The sequence below is a fragment of the Gastrolobium bilobum genome, unplaced genomic scaffold (genome assembly GCF_033153095.1).
Source record: "Gastrolobium bilobum isolate Gb01-03AN ecotype WA unplaced genomic scaffold, APGP_CSIRO_Gbil_v1 utg1929, whole genome shotgun sequence".
Classification (NCBI taxonomy): Eukaryota; Viridiplantae; Streptophyta; class Magnoliopsida; order Fabales; family Fabaceae; genus Gastrolobium; species Gastrolobium bilobum.
In genome coordinates this window covers 363,287-381,672 of record NW_026898961.1, presented here as the reverse complement: position 1 = coordinate 381,672, position 18,386 = coordinate 363,287, and the positions used below count along the sequence as shown (strand labels likewise).

General features: G+C 32.1%; 2 protein-coding genes across 2 annotated transcripts; both read right to left on the bottom strand.

Annotated features, from left to right (window-relative positions):
• Positions 1 to 4,800: 4,800 nt before the first annotated feature.
• On the bottom strand, positions 4,801 to 6,678 carry LOC133285834 (omega-hydroxypalmitate O-feruloyl transferase). Its single transcript, XM_061483125.1, has 2 exons — positions 6,238 to 6,678; positions 4,801 to 5,658 (listed from the first exon to the last, which is right to left on the bottom strand). The coding sequence occupies exons 1-2, from the start codon at positions 6,676 to 6,678 to the stop codon at positions 4,801 to 4,803; spliced, it is 1,299 nt and encodes a 432-aa protein (XP_061339109.1).
• A 3,176-nt stretch (positions 6,679 to 9,854) lies between these two features.
• Positions 9,855 to 17,760, bottom strand: LOC133285824 (actin-related protein 2). The gene is made up of 15 exons (XM_061483114.1): positions 17,627 to 17,760; positions 17,314 to 17,424; positions 17,023 to 17,157; positions 16,845 to 16,916; positions 16,660 to 16,738; positions 16,242 to 16,291; positions 16,014 to 16,117; positions 15,838 to 15,906; positions 15,693 to 15,756; positions 15,240 to 15,308; positions 14,909 to 14,992; positions 13,885 to 13,943; positions 12,332 to 12,398; positions 10,450 to 10,533; positions 9,855 to 10,309 (listed from the first exon to the last, which is right to left on the bottom strand). The coding sequence occupies exons 1-15, from the start codon at positions 17,666 to 17,668 to the stop codon at positions 10,229 to 10,231; spliced, it is 1,170 nt and encodes a 389-aa protein (XP_061339098.1). The 5' UTR covers positions 17,669 to 17,760; the 3' UTR covers positions 9,855 to 10,228.
• Between the last annotated feature and the right edge of the window lie 626 nt (positions 17,761 to 18,386).

The window sequence follows — 18,386 nt, the reverse complement described above, 5'->3', positions numbered from 1 at the left end:
TAAAATAAATTATAGATAATAAAAATTTAAAACAAGATAGTTTGCTATCAATAACATCCAAGATCCAAGTCTATAAAATAATAATATTTCAAGTCACCATCTTTCCAAAATAATAAATATATAATACATTGGATCTGTTTAGATTGGATCGATTTTCACCAACCAAACTGAAAATTGACCCAATCCAATTAAAATATGCCCTTTTTCGATTTTTGATTTTTTAGTTTTCGGTTAATTCGGTTATCGATTTTTCGGTTCAGCCACCGCGATTTAAATCAAAAGATAAAAGGTAAATTTTTATTTTTATTTTTTGGTTTCCTAAGGGTATTCTCTAGGCGATAGTCGAAGACTAATCCCCCTCAAGGCCCTGAGATAGCCAAAGTAGGTATAGTTTCTCCCAAGAAAGCCTTTTCTATACAAACAACTAGAAATTGAACTCCTATCAGCATGTCTAAGGGACTCAGTTATCTACTAACTGTACAGAACTTTGTTAGTTATTTATTTATTTATTACTTAATGAAAGCAGGTAATGTGAGTCAAAGAAAAAGGTTAAATTTTCCCAACATTCCGAAAGGCTAACAATTATATAGAGATTCCTTCTTGATAAACACTCCTTCCCTTAACAAAGAGTATGAATTCTGCTTAAATTCCCAAATGCATTGAAGTTGATATGCAATAATTTTCTCGTTTAAGATTTTGGCTAAAATTCTCCTTTTCGAGAGTGATTGTATAATAAGTTTCAAATTTTGTAACTTCATTAGAATTAGGAAAACAAAATAGAACTTGCTTTTTTTTTATAACAAAACTTGATTTTTTTTTTTAAAAAAAACGGTTATATTTTGTTGAATGTTTTTTAATGGTTGACGTTTTTTGAGAATTTTTAATGGTTAAATTAGTCTTTCCTTCCTATGCTAATTAGAAATGTTTAAATAGATCCTATGCTTCAAACACTATAATGAATAATTCGGTCCCTCTATGTGCCATAAAAATACTGAATTCAGGGACTCTACTGAAAATGTTTTTAAAACTTTTGGATTCATTTATAGTTTATTAAATTATAAGCACACATTTAAACATTTTTAAAAAGTGTAGAGACCAATAAATTAAATCAATTAGGGCTGGCAGTTCACTGTATGACCCGTTGATATAATATAAACACAATATGAGACCAATAAATTAATTCAATTAGGGGTGGCATTTCACATTAATCCTATAAACATTAAATAATTGGGAGTGGATCCTCTCATGTGTTAATTAACATGAACATATCATGTGAGAAAATCTTAACCATATAAAGGTGGATCGGTGATGATAAAAGAAGAGAAGAAAAAATATAAAGATAGAAAGTTACAAAATCATTACAGTTATTAATGGTTAAAATCCTCTCACATGACATGGTCATGTTAAATAAGACATGAAATAATCCATTTCCGAGATAATTTTATCTCTTGATCATATATAATAGTTTAAATTCATTTTTTTTTTCTTCCTCTCTCCTCCTCAAATGACCCTACCCACTCCTATGTGTGTATAAAGTTATCTCAAGTTTGTAAGAGAAATAATATACTCATGTAAATAACATAAAATTTATTTCCTTTTTTATGTGATAATAACTTATCGTTATTATTATTTTATTTTAAATATAAGAAAGATAACAGAGAAAAATAATATAACTATGATAAAACAACTAAGAAATCTCAAACTATTTGACCGCTCAGTTTTAGTAGTGTAAAGAAATCCACACTAGCATTTTTACTCATATTTTTACCAAATATTAGTTTAATATTATTTTATAGCAACTTCTCAATAAATCCAAGAGTATAAATACTTATAAAACCCCATTCATTTATTAACCACTAGAATAAAGATGGAGATGGGTTAGTGAAAGGTTACTACCTAATCAAAAGAAAAAGACAATATATAGTGAACAATTTCTTAGGTTGATATATATATATATATATATATATATATATATATATATATATATATATATATATTAAATAGGGCTACTAGAATTCATACAACTACTTCATATCTTCATAACTAATAGATGGGAAATAAACTAAGAATAGTGCTCCCTCTACTCCATTAAGCTTAAACTTAGAGCATCACGTGAAAGTCACATGCTTCTTGTGATCAGAAAATCCCCAAATCAGAAAATGAGGTAAGCCTAGAGCCTAAATGTAGATTCCCTTCCCAAGAATCTCAACCAATGAACTAAGGCGTGAAACTTGCTTAGCAACAACCCAAACTCACAAAAATCTTGCATTAACATCTGAAACCTTTTTCTGTAAACCAATCAATAGTCATAGAAAATTAGAATAACATACATGTAAACCATCAATATATAGGAAGAAGTTCACCACCAAGATAATTGTGTGTTTCAACAGGATTTTATTATGCACATTAACATATTAATGCTACTCCCCCTGTTGAGTTAAGTCATCTAGCCAAGACACCAAGCACTTGCAGCATGTCAAAAGGGACATCATCCAACCCCACATTCACATACTTCCCCAATGCTAGTGATGCAATAGATCAATTTTTGAGATACCCTTTAATTAGATTTATGAGTTCGAGAATTTTGTTTCTGTCAATTGTCAAATATAGAACTTTGTTCCTAACTATGTTGCTCCTGTTCTAATCAAGAATTATTGGTTCTAGTGGTAGGTAGTTTATTACTCTTAACCAAAAATTTCAAGTTGGAGCCTCATAATGGAGAAAATGATATTAGGAGAGTTGCTCTTATAATAGGTCCAACACTACTTGAATCAGATTAGTCGAATAACTAATAAATCAGTGGTGAATATATATAAAAAAAAATTAAAAAAAAATACTGTTCCAGTTCTAAACAAGTTTTGGTCACTTTAAATGCTGCAGATAGGTCGTTAAGGACTCCTGAGCCAGAAGGAATGAAGGAAGAATGCATAAGGTAAGTCTTCCATTTCACATTAAGCTATAGAGAGTTTTGACTTTGTAATTTACTCTCAACTTAATATACGTTCATAATATTTAAAAAAAAATTCTGAAGTTTTTTGACTTTCTGAATACCCGAATAATACTTTATTTGACACACATAATTCATCTTCCAATATTTTGAACCCGAATATTATTAGCTATTATTGATATCTGATAATAATTGTTTGAGAAAAAAATAACAAGCATCCCATATGTATGGTCATGTAAATACATTTATTTTTATAAGTTAAGATTATGAGAAAAATTATATTCACAATCTCTTTTGCTTTATAAGTTTTTTTATTATCATTGAATCAAAATCAAATTAACAGCTCTCATTTGTCATTTTATAATTGTTGATTTGATTTTGATCCAATAATAATAAAAATGATTGTAAGAGGTTGCAAGATAAAAGAGATTATAAATATAACTTTCTAAAACTATAGGACATGAGGAAATCATATTAACCAAAAGTTAATCAGCATCCCATAAACAATTGATATAACAAATCGAAAGACAACCTAGCTTCTTACACTATATAATTATTTTAGGGTTCGCTTTTTCTGCAGTTACTGCAGATAAGTTATCTGCAGTAAGTTCAATACGACGTTGTTTTGGGGCAGAAATCATGATGTTTTTGTAATTTTAATTTATTTCAGGATTTTTATAGTCTTTATAATTATGAATTTTTAATCTTTTAATTCCAAAACGACGTCATTTTAGAAGTAAATGCAGATAACTTATCTGCAGTAACTGCAGAAATATTTTTCTCATTATTTTATGGGAAAATATTTTCTCATATTGTAGGTAAGTTGTTCTCTCCTACTAGTGACTCTTCGATTTTCGTATAGTATTTTTTTTTAATAAATGTAAATCCCACAGAAGATGTGTTTATAGCATGAGATACATATCTCCTAATGCATGAGAAAATCAAAACCCTTATTTTATATGGTAAAAGTTAATATACAAGAAAGGTAAATCCTCTAAAATATTGCAAGAAAATATATAATTTTGATATTTGATAAGTAGATTTTCTTAATTCTCCTTTTTCATCCCAGGATTTCTTTGTGATTCATGAGATGAGTAGCACAATCCCAATCAAGGATGCATAATTGAACTAAAAGACCCACAACTTATTGATCTAATGCTTAGTTAATAAACTACTAAATAATTTATAGATGATGTGTTAATATGCTCACACTTTCGTAAACAAATAATTAGATTAAAAAAAAATTATTTCTTTAAATTAAATGAGAAAAAGAAATAATTAGACTACTGCATGTATAATCTTGATTAAAAAAAATTACTGCACCCATTTCATCATTACATTACATATATCTAGAACAATCCAATATAGCATATTTAGCAGTGCAATAGATTTAAATCAAATTTTCAATATGATTTGTTAAACTTATACATAAAGCATGAATCAAATCAATTGCAGTCAATTTTATAATAAACTTCAATTCCAGCTTAGTTTGACTCAAGTCAAGATGTTGGTTTGGAATTGCATATAAAGAAATTTATGCTGGATTGCGTTTTTCATCGATTAGAGAAATCTAGATTAGCTAAGGGGGCTTATTATCTTACCTAAACAAATATAATAAACATCTAATTCTAGGGGAATACTTCTCTCACCCTAGAAAACACCAAAACGTTTCTCCAACTGCATAAAGTTTTCCATATAATTAAATTAACTTAAATAAAATATAAGGAACACTTAAATTATTGATTAGTACCAATAAATTCATAAACAGAATAAGTAGTCTCTCTTCTTTTAGGAAATGACAGAATCATATAGTAAGAAACAACAGAATCATATACTTAAGATGTATGACCCTATTATATCTGCATCAAATCTTGGAAGATCTTCATGACAGGAGCTGGCAAACCAAGAAGCACATTGATGTTTCTCCTCTCTTGGCCATGAGAAAGGAACAAAATCACTTCCTTCTCTGGCAATGACACTGGCCCTGACAGAACAGGTTCTCCCCATCCAAAATCAGTGGTATGAAAGGACAACCTTGACCAAGTTGTGATCAAAAGGGTGCAAGCTAGAGAAGGCCTAGCTCTTGTCACCTCAAAATAATCTATAGCTGATCTCATGTAACTATCTGTGACCATCTTTATTGCATCTTGAATGAGTCTCACAGCAAATGAGAAGGGCTTGTCTGCTAATTCACCTGCTTGACACACAGAATTTGTTAGCACAATCCCATTTCCACAGTACCCTTTTGGAAGAGGAGGGTTAAACTTAGCCCTTCCATCAACAGCAAAAAGGAGCTTTGTTTTCTGGTCTGGTAACATTTTTAGTGCTTTGGTTCTAGCTATCCATACAAATGCTGAGAGGACTTCAAAAGTTGAGCAAGATTCAAGAGCCCCATCTTCCATAGCTTTCATCTTCAGTTGCTTCAGTTTCTCAGGATCAAAAAAGAAGGACCTATAGACCATCTCATCTTCATAGAAGCTATTGGTGCTGGACTTGTCTTCAATGTCAGCAAATTCTTGGTGCAGATGCTCTATCTTAGGTGGATTGCGTGCCTTGAGTAAGCTTCTGTCTAGTCTTGGAGGGATAGAGAGAGGTAGGCCTCTGGCTACTTCTCCCCAAGAGTTCACAAACTCCATAGCACCAATGCCATCAAACATACAATGATTCATGCACAGCCCAAGAGCAAAGCCTCCACATTTAAACTTAGTCACCTGAAATATAGAGTTGACAATTCAAAACTGCAATACTCAATGCAAAGAGAGAGACCATCTCTTCATTCATTTTCAGCCTTCTCAATAAGAAGGAATTGATTGTTTATCCCAATTACAAGGAAAAGGAGAAAATGAAACGCTTAAGAGATATTATGCTTAAGCAGACTACTCCTGGAATGAGAACATGAAGCTGTACTATTTTGATAAACATTTACAAACCTAAACACGTTTTAGTCAGTAATGCTTTGCAGCTGTGGGTGAACCTTTTTCAAAATGACTGCCACATGTTTATCATACAAAAATTCCTACATAGAGCTTTATAAATGCTAGTTACAATTTCAAATCCACTAACAATTTCTTTGCAAATATGTAAAGGTAGAGTTGCGCATAAAGATGATATCATCCTAATCCTTACTAGTTGGGGTTTAACAAGGAGTGGTTTCAGAGCTAAACTTATGCATTATTTGCTTATAAACTCCTGGGGTCATGTACCAAAATAAATAAATAAATAAATAAATAAAGCTACTCAAGGTTTGCATTAATATTAAACATGATCCAAGACACACTCAAAAAACTTACCTGGGCAACCAAAGGAGGCATCTGAAGAATATGTTTTGCTCCAGGAATGTCATAAACAAGCATACCAAGAGTCCCTGGGTCTGGCTTTGTGATGTCACCAATCTCTTCCATTGAACAGTTTGCTTCAGCCTCAACATACAGGGCACCTTCACCTGTGCAATCTACTATGAGTTTACCCTCTGAGCTTATGTTCAACCTCCCAGCAAGAGGGTAATAATGAACAAGAACCTTCTTCAAGCCATTCTTGATCACTTCCACAGCTTTCTCATTTCCTTTCTCAGCAGTTTTGAAGCAGTAAACAGTTCGGACAATCACTGCAATGTTCTGGTCAAGGTTAGATAGGAAGTACATGCCTTTCTTTGTTTCTTCTGCAGGAGGAACTAGAGTTGGTTCACTTAGCTTCACGCTAAGTTGGAAACCATTTTCATAAGCCTTTTCCATCTCAAACTCCTTAACCTGTATATATCATAAAAATAAAAAATAAAAAAAAAAAAAAACAATACAATTGTGATGAGTAAATGGAAACAACCAAGAGGGGTACTTTGTTTGTTTATGAAGTTTAAAGTATGAGAACCATGTGAGAAAGATAAAAGAAAGAAGAAGAAAAAAGAGGCCATTATCAAAGTTTCATGCAATGTTGAAATTTGAAAATATCATTAGGAACACATGGGTTGGGTTGTGTTTTCTCATACCTGGTTTAATTTCCCTCACACAATATATGATATGGGTATGATGAGTCTCTTTAAGAGAAGTTGCTATATATGTAGGATATGAATGTTCAAAATATAGCAATGGCTGAAAATAAATATAATGTGAAGGTGAGAGGTAGTTGTTTTTAGACAACGGTTCAAGCTACAAAACGTGGACTCTTTAGAAGGGTGACACTTGATTTTCTTTGAATTTTTTATTTTTTTCTTTTTTTATTTTTTTTTTTTACACCCTTTTTGAATACTATGGGTGAGGGTAGGCCACTAGTAAAGAGACCAAAGACAAGAGGAACTTGGTCAGAAGAAGCAGGGGAAATGGGCTTGTTTGGTGTAGTTGGTAAATTTGCTAACCTAATATTTTGCTTAGTTAGTTGTTTCTTCCCCAATGACCCAAATAAAATAAAAAAAACAAACATTGTTCCTTCTTCACATCATCATATTTTGGCAGTGAACTGAAAAGTTATATGATTGGGTATTTTTTAAGTACTGCTATCAAATTCTTTGAAGGCATTTGTTAAAAAGTACTTAATGCATATTTAATTTAGATTAGTTTTTAGAAAAAAAAAAAAATTTGTAAGAAGTTTATAATAAAATTTTGATTATATATATATTATTTTGTCATAAAATAAGATAATTCAAATACACACTTAATACATTTTATTAATACTTCTATTTTCTTAGTAAAAAATATATTATATATTTTTTATGTTCTTAAAATATTATATGTTTTATGGGTTTGTTTTGTCTGTAGTTACGACATTGTTTTGGGACAAAAATTAAAGTATTTTTATAATTTTAATTTATTTCAGAGTTATAATAGTCTTTATAATTATAATTTTTTAATATTTCAATACCAAAACGATGGCGTTTTGGGAGTAAATGCAGATAAATTATCTGCAATAACTGCAGAAACATTTTTCTCATGTTTTATATATAATATTTTATAGTTTTGCTTTCTTAAGTAACGTCCTACTGCATTCCTAGACAAATGCCTAATTCAATCTATTTAACGCACCAATAAAATCTTTATGAATTTTTGGCACATTTTCCCTGCCAAGAAAATTAAGTTTTGGTCCCTTATTTTTAAAATTCTACGAACAAGTTTTTTTTTTAAAAAAAATAAAAAATCTTCCATATAGTTGTTCTGATATATCTCGAATAAATATTGTTGTTGTAAGGCTATGTTGAATACTATATGTAGGATAAGTATCTTATGTAGATTTAATGAGTTTTGATATGGACATTAAACTAAAAAAAAATGACTGAAACCAAAAAGTTGTTATTTTTTCAGGTAATGAAGACATATTTAATTTGAGACTTAGTCATCATTAACACATGGTTAAAAACTCTAATCTTGTACATAATTTCTTCAACCTAAAAACTCTATTTCTAAATAGGGTTTTCTTCAACCCAGAAACCCTGCCTTCAAACAAGTTATCAATCCAGAACCCATCACCTTGGCTCATAGTGATAATGTTTTGGGTCGAGTATAGTCCTTCTCTTCACCTCTATGAAAGAGGTACAAGGAAATTTTTATGAGCTTATGGCAGTAGATATTATGTGATGTCGTAAAAAGGTGGACTTAAGGTACAATGGGTGAAGTTAATGTTTGCTATTAATGACTTATTTCCAGGGCCACAAAATAGAGACACGGAGTTCATAATTGTAGTAATCTTTGTTGCGTGGAAGCTATGAATAAGGTGGCTAGGCGATAGTTTGATGAAAATGAGTTTTGTGTTAATGAACTGGGTAGTAAAGATCTTCAATGTTTTGGGTTGCATTTTGTATTATAGGAGTGTTAGTAACTATAAATTAAAGACATTTTGTTTAGAAGTAAAGTTCTTGTATTGAAGAAAATTATATACAGGAAAAAAGTTTCTGTTTAGTGTATTAATTGATAAGCAAGATCCAAACTAAATTTGTATTTATTCCCTTTAAATATAGCAACTTTTTTGTTTTAGTCCCTTTAAATATAGCCATTTATTGCTCTAGTCCTTCCTTTTTTTTCTTCGTTTAATGTATATGTCCACGTCTATTAGATCCACATAATATGCTTATTCCCCACTCAAGCAAATAACTACTTTTACTGGAGATGTAATAGAAGGACCATGCAAAAAAAGAAAAAAAAAAATAGTAAATTAGAGAACTAATTCATTTTTGAAAATGACAAGCAAAACCTAAAATATATTCCAATCCACCTAAGACCAAAATATTTTGAGGTGGCCCATTTTGTTTCTAGCTAGCTTCCATTACTCAATGTGTTTTTCCTGTACGAAATTCATAGAAACTGATCCCCTGGTTCCCATTTTCAAAGAGTAATCCAATGTCTCTAATTATTTGAACCCTGCAACAAACAATCCTAGTTTTAATTTTCTAATCCAGCTTCCTATCCATGAGTCCCTAATCCAGAAGATGAGAAAACAATACAAGAACGAGATCAAGTATTAGAAAGTCAACGAAAGTTGGAGGGTCGTTGGTGACTTTTATGACATTGCAAGCTGTTTTCATTGTGCAACACGGATATTATCTTATAAGCAACTTGGTTAGGTGTAATTGATCATGCTCATTAACAAAGGCTGGTAACCCAGAAATAAAAACTTCATTCAGAGGTTGCAGTCAACTACAATTACATAAACAAGAAATACTAAACTTGTATATCTGACACTTTCTTTTCCTAGGTACTGAAAAAAGCAGTGGACATCGACCCCTACATTAATCTCTTAAGATAAACAAGAAATGGCAAACTTGTATAACTGACACTTACCTGGGTACTGAAAAATGCAGTGGACATCGACCCCTATATGTATCTTGTTGGTATAACAAAGTTTGACCTTTAGACAGCGACCGCCAAATAAGCATGTTTTGGCTCATATTATAGCAAAGCTTATGAGGTCTAAAGCAAATGCACACAAAAGCAACAATATTTTCCTCATATGGATTATGTAATCCATCTACTTGGCCATTGCCGACAAGCTCTTTCAACAAATTAAAACGGACATAGAACATTTTTAAAATTTACAGAGGATGTATTCTTTTATTCACCGTTTTTATGCCAACAAAGATACAACAGGAATTCTTTTGTCGTACCAATCAATAAACATGACTGCATGTACTATTACAACTAGCCTTCATTAGCTTTTAGGACAGCTATACAAGGCTAACAACAATTAACTCAAGCTATTGTTGGAGGCAGTTTTAACAGCTTTGAATATTCATCACTGAGCCTCTGGTGTGTTTTCCCAAAATGATCTCCCAATTTGAATGTGGTCACGGACCTCAAAAAGTCATGCCTGGCGACACCTGCTTAGGCAAGAAATTCCTTCTTCTAGATAATCTTCCCTGTTAATCCAAAACTCTGGTGCATCCTGGGTTTTAACAACCACAGTTTAACTTTCTTAGATGATGATTTTTCAAATTGGGAAAATAATCCAACAGCTTCCACAGCTACAAATATAGATGAGCTACAGAAAGAGAATAACCGAAAAATTAAAAAGTTAACTCAAACCTTCATTATTCCTGCAAGGACAGCACCTCCGAGGTACACCATGTGCTTCCTACGTGGTGGATCCTCAATTCTTAATCGTAATTTCTGATCACCATCAGAACAGGAAAGATGAGGATAAGTTTAAGGGAACAATGAATCGGCTTAATTCATGATTGTAGATCTATGTCCCTCTCTCTTAGGATCAGGATAACAAATAATTTATAACAATTTTCTAATACAGAAATTTTTTTCATAAACATGGTATGATGAAGGTCTAAGCAAACAAAAGATTGTCTACTCAGGATGTTGGATTTCTGCCACAGTTAGGAAAATTTTCAATAAATAACATTTTTCAATTATAAATTAGGTGTATGACAGATTAAAGTAAGTAGAAACTATCATATCTTTGTACCTACAGGCTACAACAACAGCCACCAAAGCCTTTTCCAACTAAGTGGAGTCGGGTACATGGCCATTGTGTTTTGTCAGAAACCAATTTTTCAAAGAGGCTATTTCAGTATAAATCTTTTTTGACGGTTTTACTCAGAATTTTTCCTAGTCTTTCCTCTACATCTAATAATTTGGCTATCCTCTCCACCTGTTGTGCTTAGGTTGGAAATCTTTACATAGCTAGTTCCAAGCTCAGATAAAAGAAGAGGAGGGTTCTGTTAGGAAAACGACAAACTTTGTCGAATCTTGATAACAAATGATATCCTTGTACCAATATATCATGAAAATTATGCTGCCAAACAAATATATAATGGAGACAACATACAAAAACTTTTTAAGCTTAAAGTTTTGCTAAAAATGATCTATGCATGCTAGAGAATTAGTATATTTTTTCTTACAATTCCAAATGCAAGTTAAACTGAATTTAATAATATCCATAACTAGTTCATCAACTTAGAAAGACAAGGCATATTATGATTTGCAGTATTTGTCTTTGTAAGAGTAGATATCAGATCACATGCCCATTTACCCTGCTCTTTGTATGAGTAGAAGCTGGGTTTGATGATAGCGTTGTCAACATTAAAAATATTAAAGGTTACGTTGGGAACTTTCAAATTCTAGTTAATGTGTTTCCTAGGCCTTGAAGTAATAAGATATTTTGTGAAGACTGCCAATGGGCAAGTAAATCGTCCTCTGTAAGCTTTAATGTGGACTACTTGAAATGAGACAAATAGGAAGACCTTTTAAGATGAATTTTCCTAAACTGAAAGATCAAATGAAAATATCAACTTTTTTTTTTTTTACAAGGACAAAATTTTCAGGTATATCATGGCTTAGAAACCAATCCACATCAGATACTCTTCTCTTCCTCTTTTGAAGCATACTGATTTCTCTAATGCACATGACTGCATGCTGCTGTCACTTTGGAGGATATACCAAAAAGAAAGGGATGTCCATAAAGGGAGGGACTAAACAAAAGCTTCAGATTTAATTCTTTTGACTTATCTTGGGAACGAGGATATTTTGCTACAATTAAGATTCAAACCCATGAGATGGGGGATCTCCCAATTTTTATGGCATGGTCCATAATTATTAGGGCCACAAGGCCAGATTTAATTCAGGCCAAAGTCTGCAGATTAAATACAAACAACACAATTCTCTCTCGAGGTACTCTATAGCTTAACTTGTCCCAATAAGCAACTGCATTAGGTACTAAAGAATAAATTAGCACCAGATAAAACTTAATAGTTGTTGCTAAATTACAAGCAACAACAACAACAAAACCTTATCCCTTCAGGCGGGGATGGCTAGATAGATCAAACAATGCCATTTTGGGCTCTATCATAAAACCAAAATTTCAATAAATGTTAAATTACAGAAAGAAAAAAAATGTCTTTCAATAATCCACGCAGGATATTTCTGGTGAACAGAAAAGAAGAAAACCTAAGCTTACCTTCAATCCATCTCTGTTGCCCTTCAGGACAACATCAAGATAACGATCGACTATTTCTTTTTCCAATCTGAAAAGACAGGATGGAGGAAGAACACAGATTCATCAACTTTAATTTGGAAAAACACCAAAAATACCAAACCATTTAATAGAACCATGCAGCATGCTCAACAGGTTAAAAAAAAACTTAAAAATATGAAGAAAAAAAAAACTGCAAAATAATATATTTAAATCTTAAATTTGATATTCAAAACAATCTACATTCTAGAAATATTATACTTAATGCATAACATAATAACAAGATTTAGGCATCTTTCAAATGGTATATACTTAGGTAAGTAACCTAGCTTGCAATATGTACAGCTTACAGCTGCATAGAAAAGTTTATCAAAATTTAACTAACATGAAAAGGAATCCACGGTCAGTAGTTTACAAATAACCAATATATAATATAGAGTTCTAGAAGGTGCTTTCAGCCAAAGAAATTTGTACTGGGAGACAACATAAAACTTTCAGCCAAAGGCTTATATTTATAATAATAGAGTATATAGGCTTGGGCCCTATCTACATGATGTGTGACTGATAAAACAATATACATTTTAACATTCTAATATACATTCTAATATTCTAACAATAAACATTCTGAAAAATGGATAAACGGATTCTTCCGCTTATATATAGAGATATTTCACTTAATTCTTATACATTAAAAATGAGATTAAATATTTTTACTGCAATTTCAAATCAGCATACTATCTATTAACTATGGTAATAAATAATACCATAGCAATAAGGAATAAAGTATTTGAAATCACAAATATGTAGCCATACATATAGGGCATTAACTGTCCCCGTATACACTTATAAATTGTAAAGAACCAATTTCACCCAAAAACTTAAGCTGTTGGGTGAAGTTACATTAATGGTTTTTATATTTATCTATCACCCCCCCTCAAATGAGAGCCCATTGGGCTTAAAGGGTGGATAATGCATCAGACCCAACCTACCTGTGCTAAGAAATTACACAAGAGAAAGTGGGGGACGGTGAGTATCGAACCCATGATACAGAGGCTCTGAGGTCACTTAAGCTTTTGGGTTGAATTGGTTCTATACATGGTATCAGAGCCTCTGTATCATGGGTTCAATCCTCACCGCTCCCTATTTTCTCTTATGGAATTTCTTAGCACAGGTAGGATGGGCCTGATGCATCATCCACCCTTTAAGCCCAATGGGCTCTTATATGAGGGGACGTGTTAGAGTATAATATAAGCCATTAAAGAGGCCCTCACCTAACAGCTTAAACTTTTGGGTTGAAATGGTTCTTTACAATTTCTTAGCACAGGTAGGTAAGCCTGTGCATTATCCACCCTTCATGCCCAGTGGGCTCTCGTATGAGGGAGCGTGTTAGAGAAGTATATAAATCATTGATGGGCCTTGACTTAATAGCTTAAGCTTTAGGATTGAAATGGTTATTTACAAAAATAAATATTAACTCAAAAAACTCAGCAAAGATGTAGGACAATTAGAGCCTATTTAAAGGAGAAATAACAAACTACCGGCTTGGTAATCCAGGATACATGGTGCTCCCTCCGCTTAAAACTATGTGTTGGTAAAGCTGCAAGACAAAAGTTTACAACATAAATCGCATGACATTGTCAAAATACAATAGCAGAGGCAGTGGTTTTATTCATAAAAGTAATTTCTTTAATTTAAGGAATATTATAATGATACTTATTTGGAAAGATGGCAGCAAATAACAATGTAATTTGGTCATGAACCATTACAATATCTGAAAGCATGTGGAGGTCCTGGATTGCCATACGATCTTGTGGAGACATAAAAAGTCAAAAGATTAACACAGCTGTAGGATTTACTTAGTTGAGTAAGTCGAAAAGAGGAAAACTGAGGACAGACTGAAAATAATTTTCAACCAAATTATGGCCAAAAGCGAAATTGAGTTATATTTTATTTTCCACCGTTTCAAATTTTTATCCCAAGCAAGTATGAAGTGATTTTCATTCCAACCAAGCTTAGTGTTGGCAGCCAAAGACTAAATGAGAGGGAAAAAGTTGCTTGTGAAACTTGAAATACAGCACATGCATGGGCAGTTAGCAAGGATTGACAGAAGACAGAAGGAAATTTTAAAGTGGAGCAATTCAGCATTAATAACATGACAACTCCAAATTCAATTGAAAAGCACAAGGGAATCTTCAAAATAATCTAATTTGAGATACATACAAAAGAAAGACAGAGAAAACAGAGTGAATACAACAAATATGGTAGTCGATTGAAAATAGAAGAAAAAAAAAATCAAAAATTTTACTATTTTTCCAATAACGAAGGGGAAATGAAATCAAAAAGGAAGTGGTGCATCTAATAGTTGTCATAGCCTCATAGGTTTCATCTCAGAAAAGGTAGCTCAGCATGAATATTATTTTTCACACTTGCATCGTTAAATCTCAATATATGAAAGATAGTGTCACTTCCTTTCAAGCCTAAAATGGTGATAAATGAAATCAACATTTGTTGGCCCAAGAAAAACATATTAAAGAATACAGACTTCAAATGGAGTATCAATACCATCATCCGGTTGTCAATATCCATTTCCTGAATGCAGCGAAATACCATGTCAGCCATTCCATCACCTTCAACGTCTATAAGTTCCTGCAAGAAGGGGGGAGGGGGAATGCCGGGCAATCGCATGCCAGCAAATAACATACTAAATAATTTAGCTAGAATTGCACAGGAAAAGCATAAAAATACTAAAGTTATGCATTAAAAAAAAATCTTTTTGTGCCATAGTCACTCCCATAGAGCATTTTTTTAAAGAGATAGAAAATAAAACAATTATGTCTGTGTGTGTGACTTTCACAGTAGAAAACAATAGCCAAAATGGGTACCAAGTACCTACCGGAGTGAAAAGAGCCTCAGGAGCCTGGAACCTTTCTGTGCCTACTTTAATGACCCTTCCATCTGGAAGCTGATTTGGAGAGTTTGAATCAATAAGTGATATCAACATAAACATTATATTAATGACAGCTACCTCATGCATACATGAAACGTTGTATTTAACTCTAAGTGGAGGATAATAATAATAACAACAACAACAATAATAATAATAATAGTAATAATAATATTAATAAAAACATACTACATATTATACATTCATTAGAGTACAAGAACTATGAATGTGGTTACAGAAAAGCATATGAAAAGATACACATTAAAGGATTAGCAGAACTTGAGCCCTCTGTCCCTCTATATTCAGGCAAGCCATTTCGACCAGAATTGCCAACAATATTAATAATCATGTACACATAACTAGTCCTACAAAGATTTCAAGAAATTCAGGATATCAACTTACAGTATAGTTCTTAACAAGGATTGTGGTTTCAAGCCCCAACTGATATTCCCTCTTGTAGTCATAACTGCAGGAAAATAGATGTAGCTATTAAGGAAACATTACAGACCACAGGAAACCAAAGCGTAGCTAGAGATCTTTTGCAAACCTTATATAGCATAGCTTCTCTTTGATTTCCCTAACAGTCTCAAAATCAGCAGTCCTATTCAGTGCATACCTTAACGAAAGAAAATTGTGTTCCAGTTAGAATAGAAGTATAAGATAAAAGAATCAGCTTTTCAACATACTTATATTACAAATAAAATGAAAGGAATTATCCCTCACCCCCTCCTTGAAAGCAAATCAACAAGATAGGAAGTTATATGTCGGCCAGCCACATTCATTCGTTTTGTTAGATGAGGGAATGAATAGCCATCAACAACTGGAACCTGAATTAAAACTTTCATTATTAAAATTTTTGGAATGAATAATTATAAAATAATAATTTAGTATCACAATAACCATTGTAATAGTCAGCATAATAGTTAAGTAGCATAGAAGCTAATTAGTTACCACATGAGTGACACCGTCACCTGAGTCAATAACTAATCCAGTCAGCAAACCTGAGACAAGAAAAGAAATGTTAAAGTGCAAGTTGAAAGAAGGCACAAAGAGAACACATATTGATGAAGTTCAGGTTTGCCAGAGAACACATATTGATGAAGGAACCAAACTATTTCCCTATTTCATAAACAAAGCCTTGCAGATTATGATATGTAATTTCACCACATATGGTGTACAAAACTTTAAAATATATATATATATATATATATATATATATATATATATGATTTATTAATAAATATGTTATAATTAGAGTTAGCATTTTCCAAAAATGGGTAACAGGAATTATGGAGAGTAAACTGCAATTAGGATGAGATAATTAAAACAAAAAAACAAAACATCAACCTTCACTCATCTCTATAAGCACCTTGAGCATATAATGTTAGAACAGCTTGGATTTGTATAAAGACTCCAGCAAAATTGTACTTCTCAAACATTGTCTCAACCTGCAAGGTCAAATCATGTAAAAAATATATATTTAAAACAAATAAATATACGAGAAACTATCTTGGTTTTTTTAAAAAAGGAGATGTATCAGAATAGATTCTCAACCATTTTTTCACGATTTTTCGAGGGATTAAGAGGCGGGTCTGTGAGTAGAATCTTACAGTCTGGAGGGTTAATCTGTCAAAGAAAATCATTTGCCAGAGCAAGCTATGAACATTACATTTACACCAATCAACAAAGTCATAGTCGAAAGAACATTTAGAAAGAAGCACCAGCAAGTTACTTTCAATTCATTGTAAAATGCATGATCCCACACATGACACATATCATCCCAGTTTTGCACGATGCCGTTGTTCACAGGATAAGATATATCAAGTTGATGCCGCAAGTCTGCACAGCCTTCCCCAACAACAATATCCTAAACAACAAAAAACAATATCACTAACAACATATATGATAATAAGCATAATAATAACAACCACAACTTATAGATCAATAGAACCCTCTAACTAACAACTATTTAACTTGAAATCAATAGTACCATAAAATAGCATATACTGAAAGATTGTCATACCTTTAACTCTTGTTCGGTGAGTGATTCTTCGTAACGTAGCATTGGCCTCCCTACCACACAAGGAAAAACGGAGGTGGGGAAATTCTCCCCAGAAAAACCACACTTCACATACTGCAATCAGAAAAAATTATAAAAAAATAATAATATTAATAATAATAAATTGGATTGGAAAACACCACCATTCCATTTCTGGAAGTAAGTAATAAAACAAATTTGTGTTAATTTGGAATTGGGATTTTGGAGAGATCCAATGGATCCATTCCAAATGATCTGAAATGAAATGAAAATGTGGGAGAGGGAGAGAGAGAGGTACCCCAGTTCCATTGTCGCATACGACGACGTTTCTGCTGTCCATTATGCGCTTCTTCTTCTTCAGGAGAAGCTGCGAAGGCTCTGTTATAGTGGTTTCGCTGCCTTTCACTTTCACTTTGGTTTACGGCCAGAGACGACGTAGGAATGCGGCAAACACTGAGTGGGGTCTACCTTGTTGGTACATCTAGTCAAGGTAATTTGGATGAAACGACTTTTCTGCTATGTGTTTCACTTTTTTTTTTTTTTTTTTTTGGTAAACTATGTGTTTCACTTTTTATCAGAACTTACAAAAGGTTTCTCCCTAAAACAAAAACCATGTTAATAAAGTTGGGAAAATATTTATCACCCACCTCATATAAGTTTATCTAAAAGTTATTCTTTTTAATTATGTATTATAAATAATGTATAATTATAATATTAAAATTTTTTTTTTCTCTCTCCATATTAGCAGATAAGTTCTAAAAAATGACGGAAAAGAAAAAAAAAAATTAACGTTATAACTATGTACTATTCATAGTACATAGTTAAAAGAGATAACTTGAAATAAACTTATTTCAAGTGGTTGGAGAAATATTAACCCTAATAAAATTATCTTAAGAGATATAAGTTATATTTACAAACTTTTTCATTTACAAATTCTCACAACTAAATCTTAACAGTTGATTTTCGTCAATCTAACGGTTATAATTTAATATAAATTAATAATTAATTAATAAGTGTTACCTAATAAATTATAGTTATTAGATTAACAGAAATCAACT

Excerpts from the sequence above, each read along its gene's own strand:
- LOC133285834 (XM_061483125.1), bottom strand. The coding sequence starts at position 6,678 with ATGGAAAAGGCTTATGAAAATGGTTTCCAACTTAGCGTGAAGCTAAGT. Across the intron at positions 5,659-6,237 it reads TGCCTCCTTTGGTTGCCCAG|GTGACTAAGTTTAAATGTGG; the intron begins GTAAGTTTTTTG and ends TCTATATTTCAG.
- LOC133285824 (XM_061483114.1), bottom strand. The coding sequence starts at position 17,668 with ATGGACAGCAGAAACGTCGTCGTATGCGACAATGGAACTGGG. Across the intron at positions 17,158-17,313 it reads TCACCGAACAAGAGTTAAAG|GATATTGTTGTTGGGGAAGG; the intron begins GTATGACAATCT and ends TTTGTTGTTTAG. Across the intron at positions 15,907-16,013 it reads GATTTGCTTTCAAGGAGGGG|GTATGCACTGAATAGGACTG; the intron begins GTGAGGGATAAT and ends TCTTTCGTTAAG.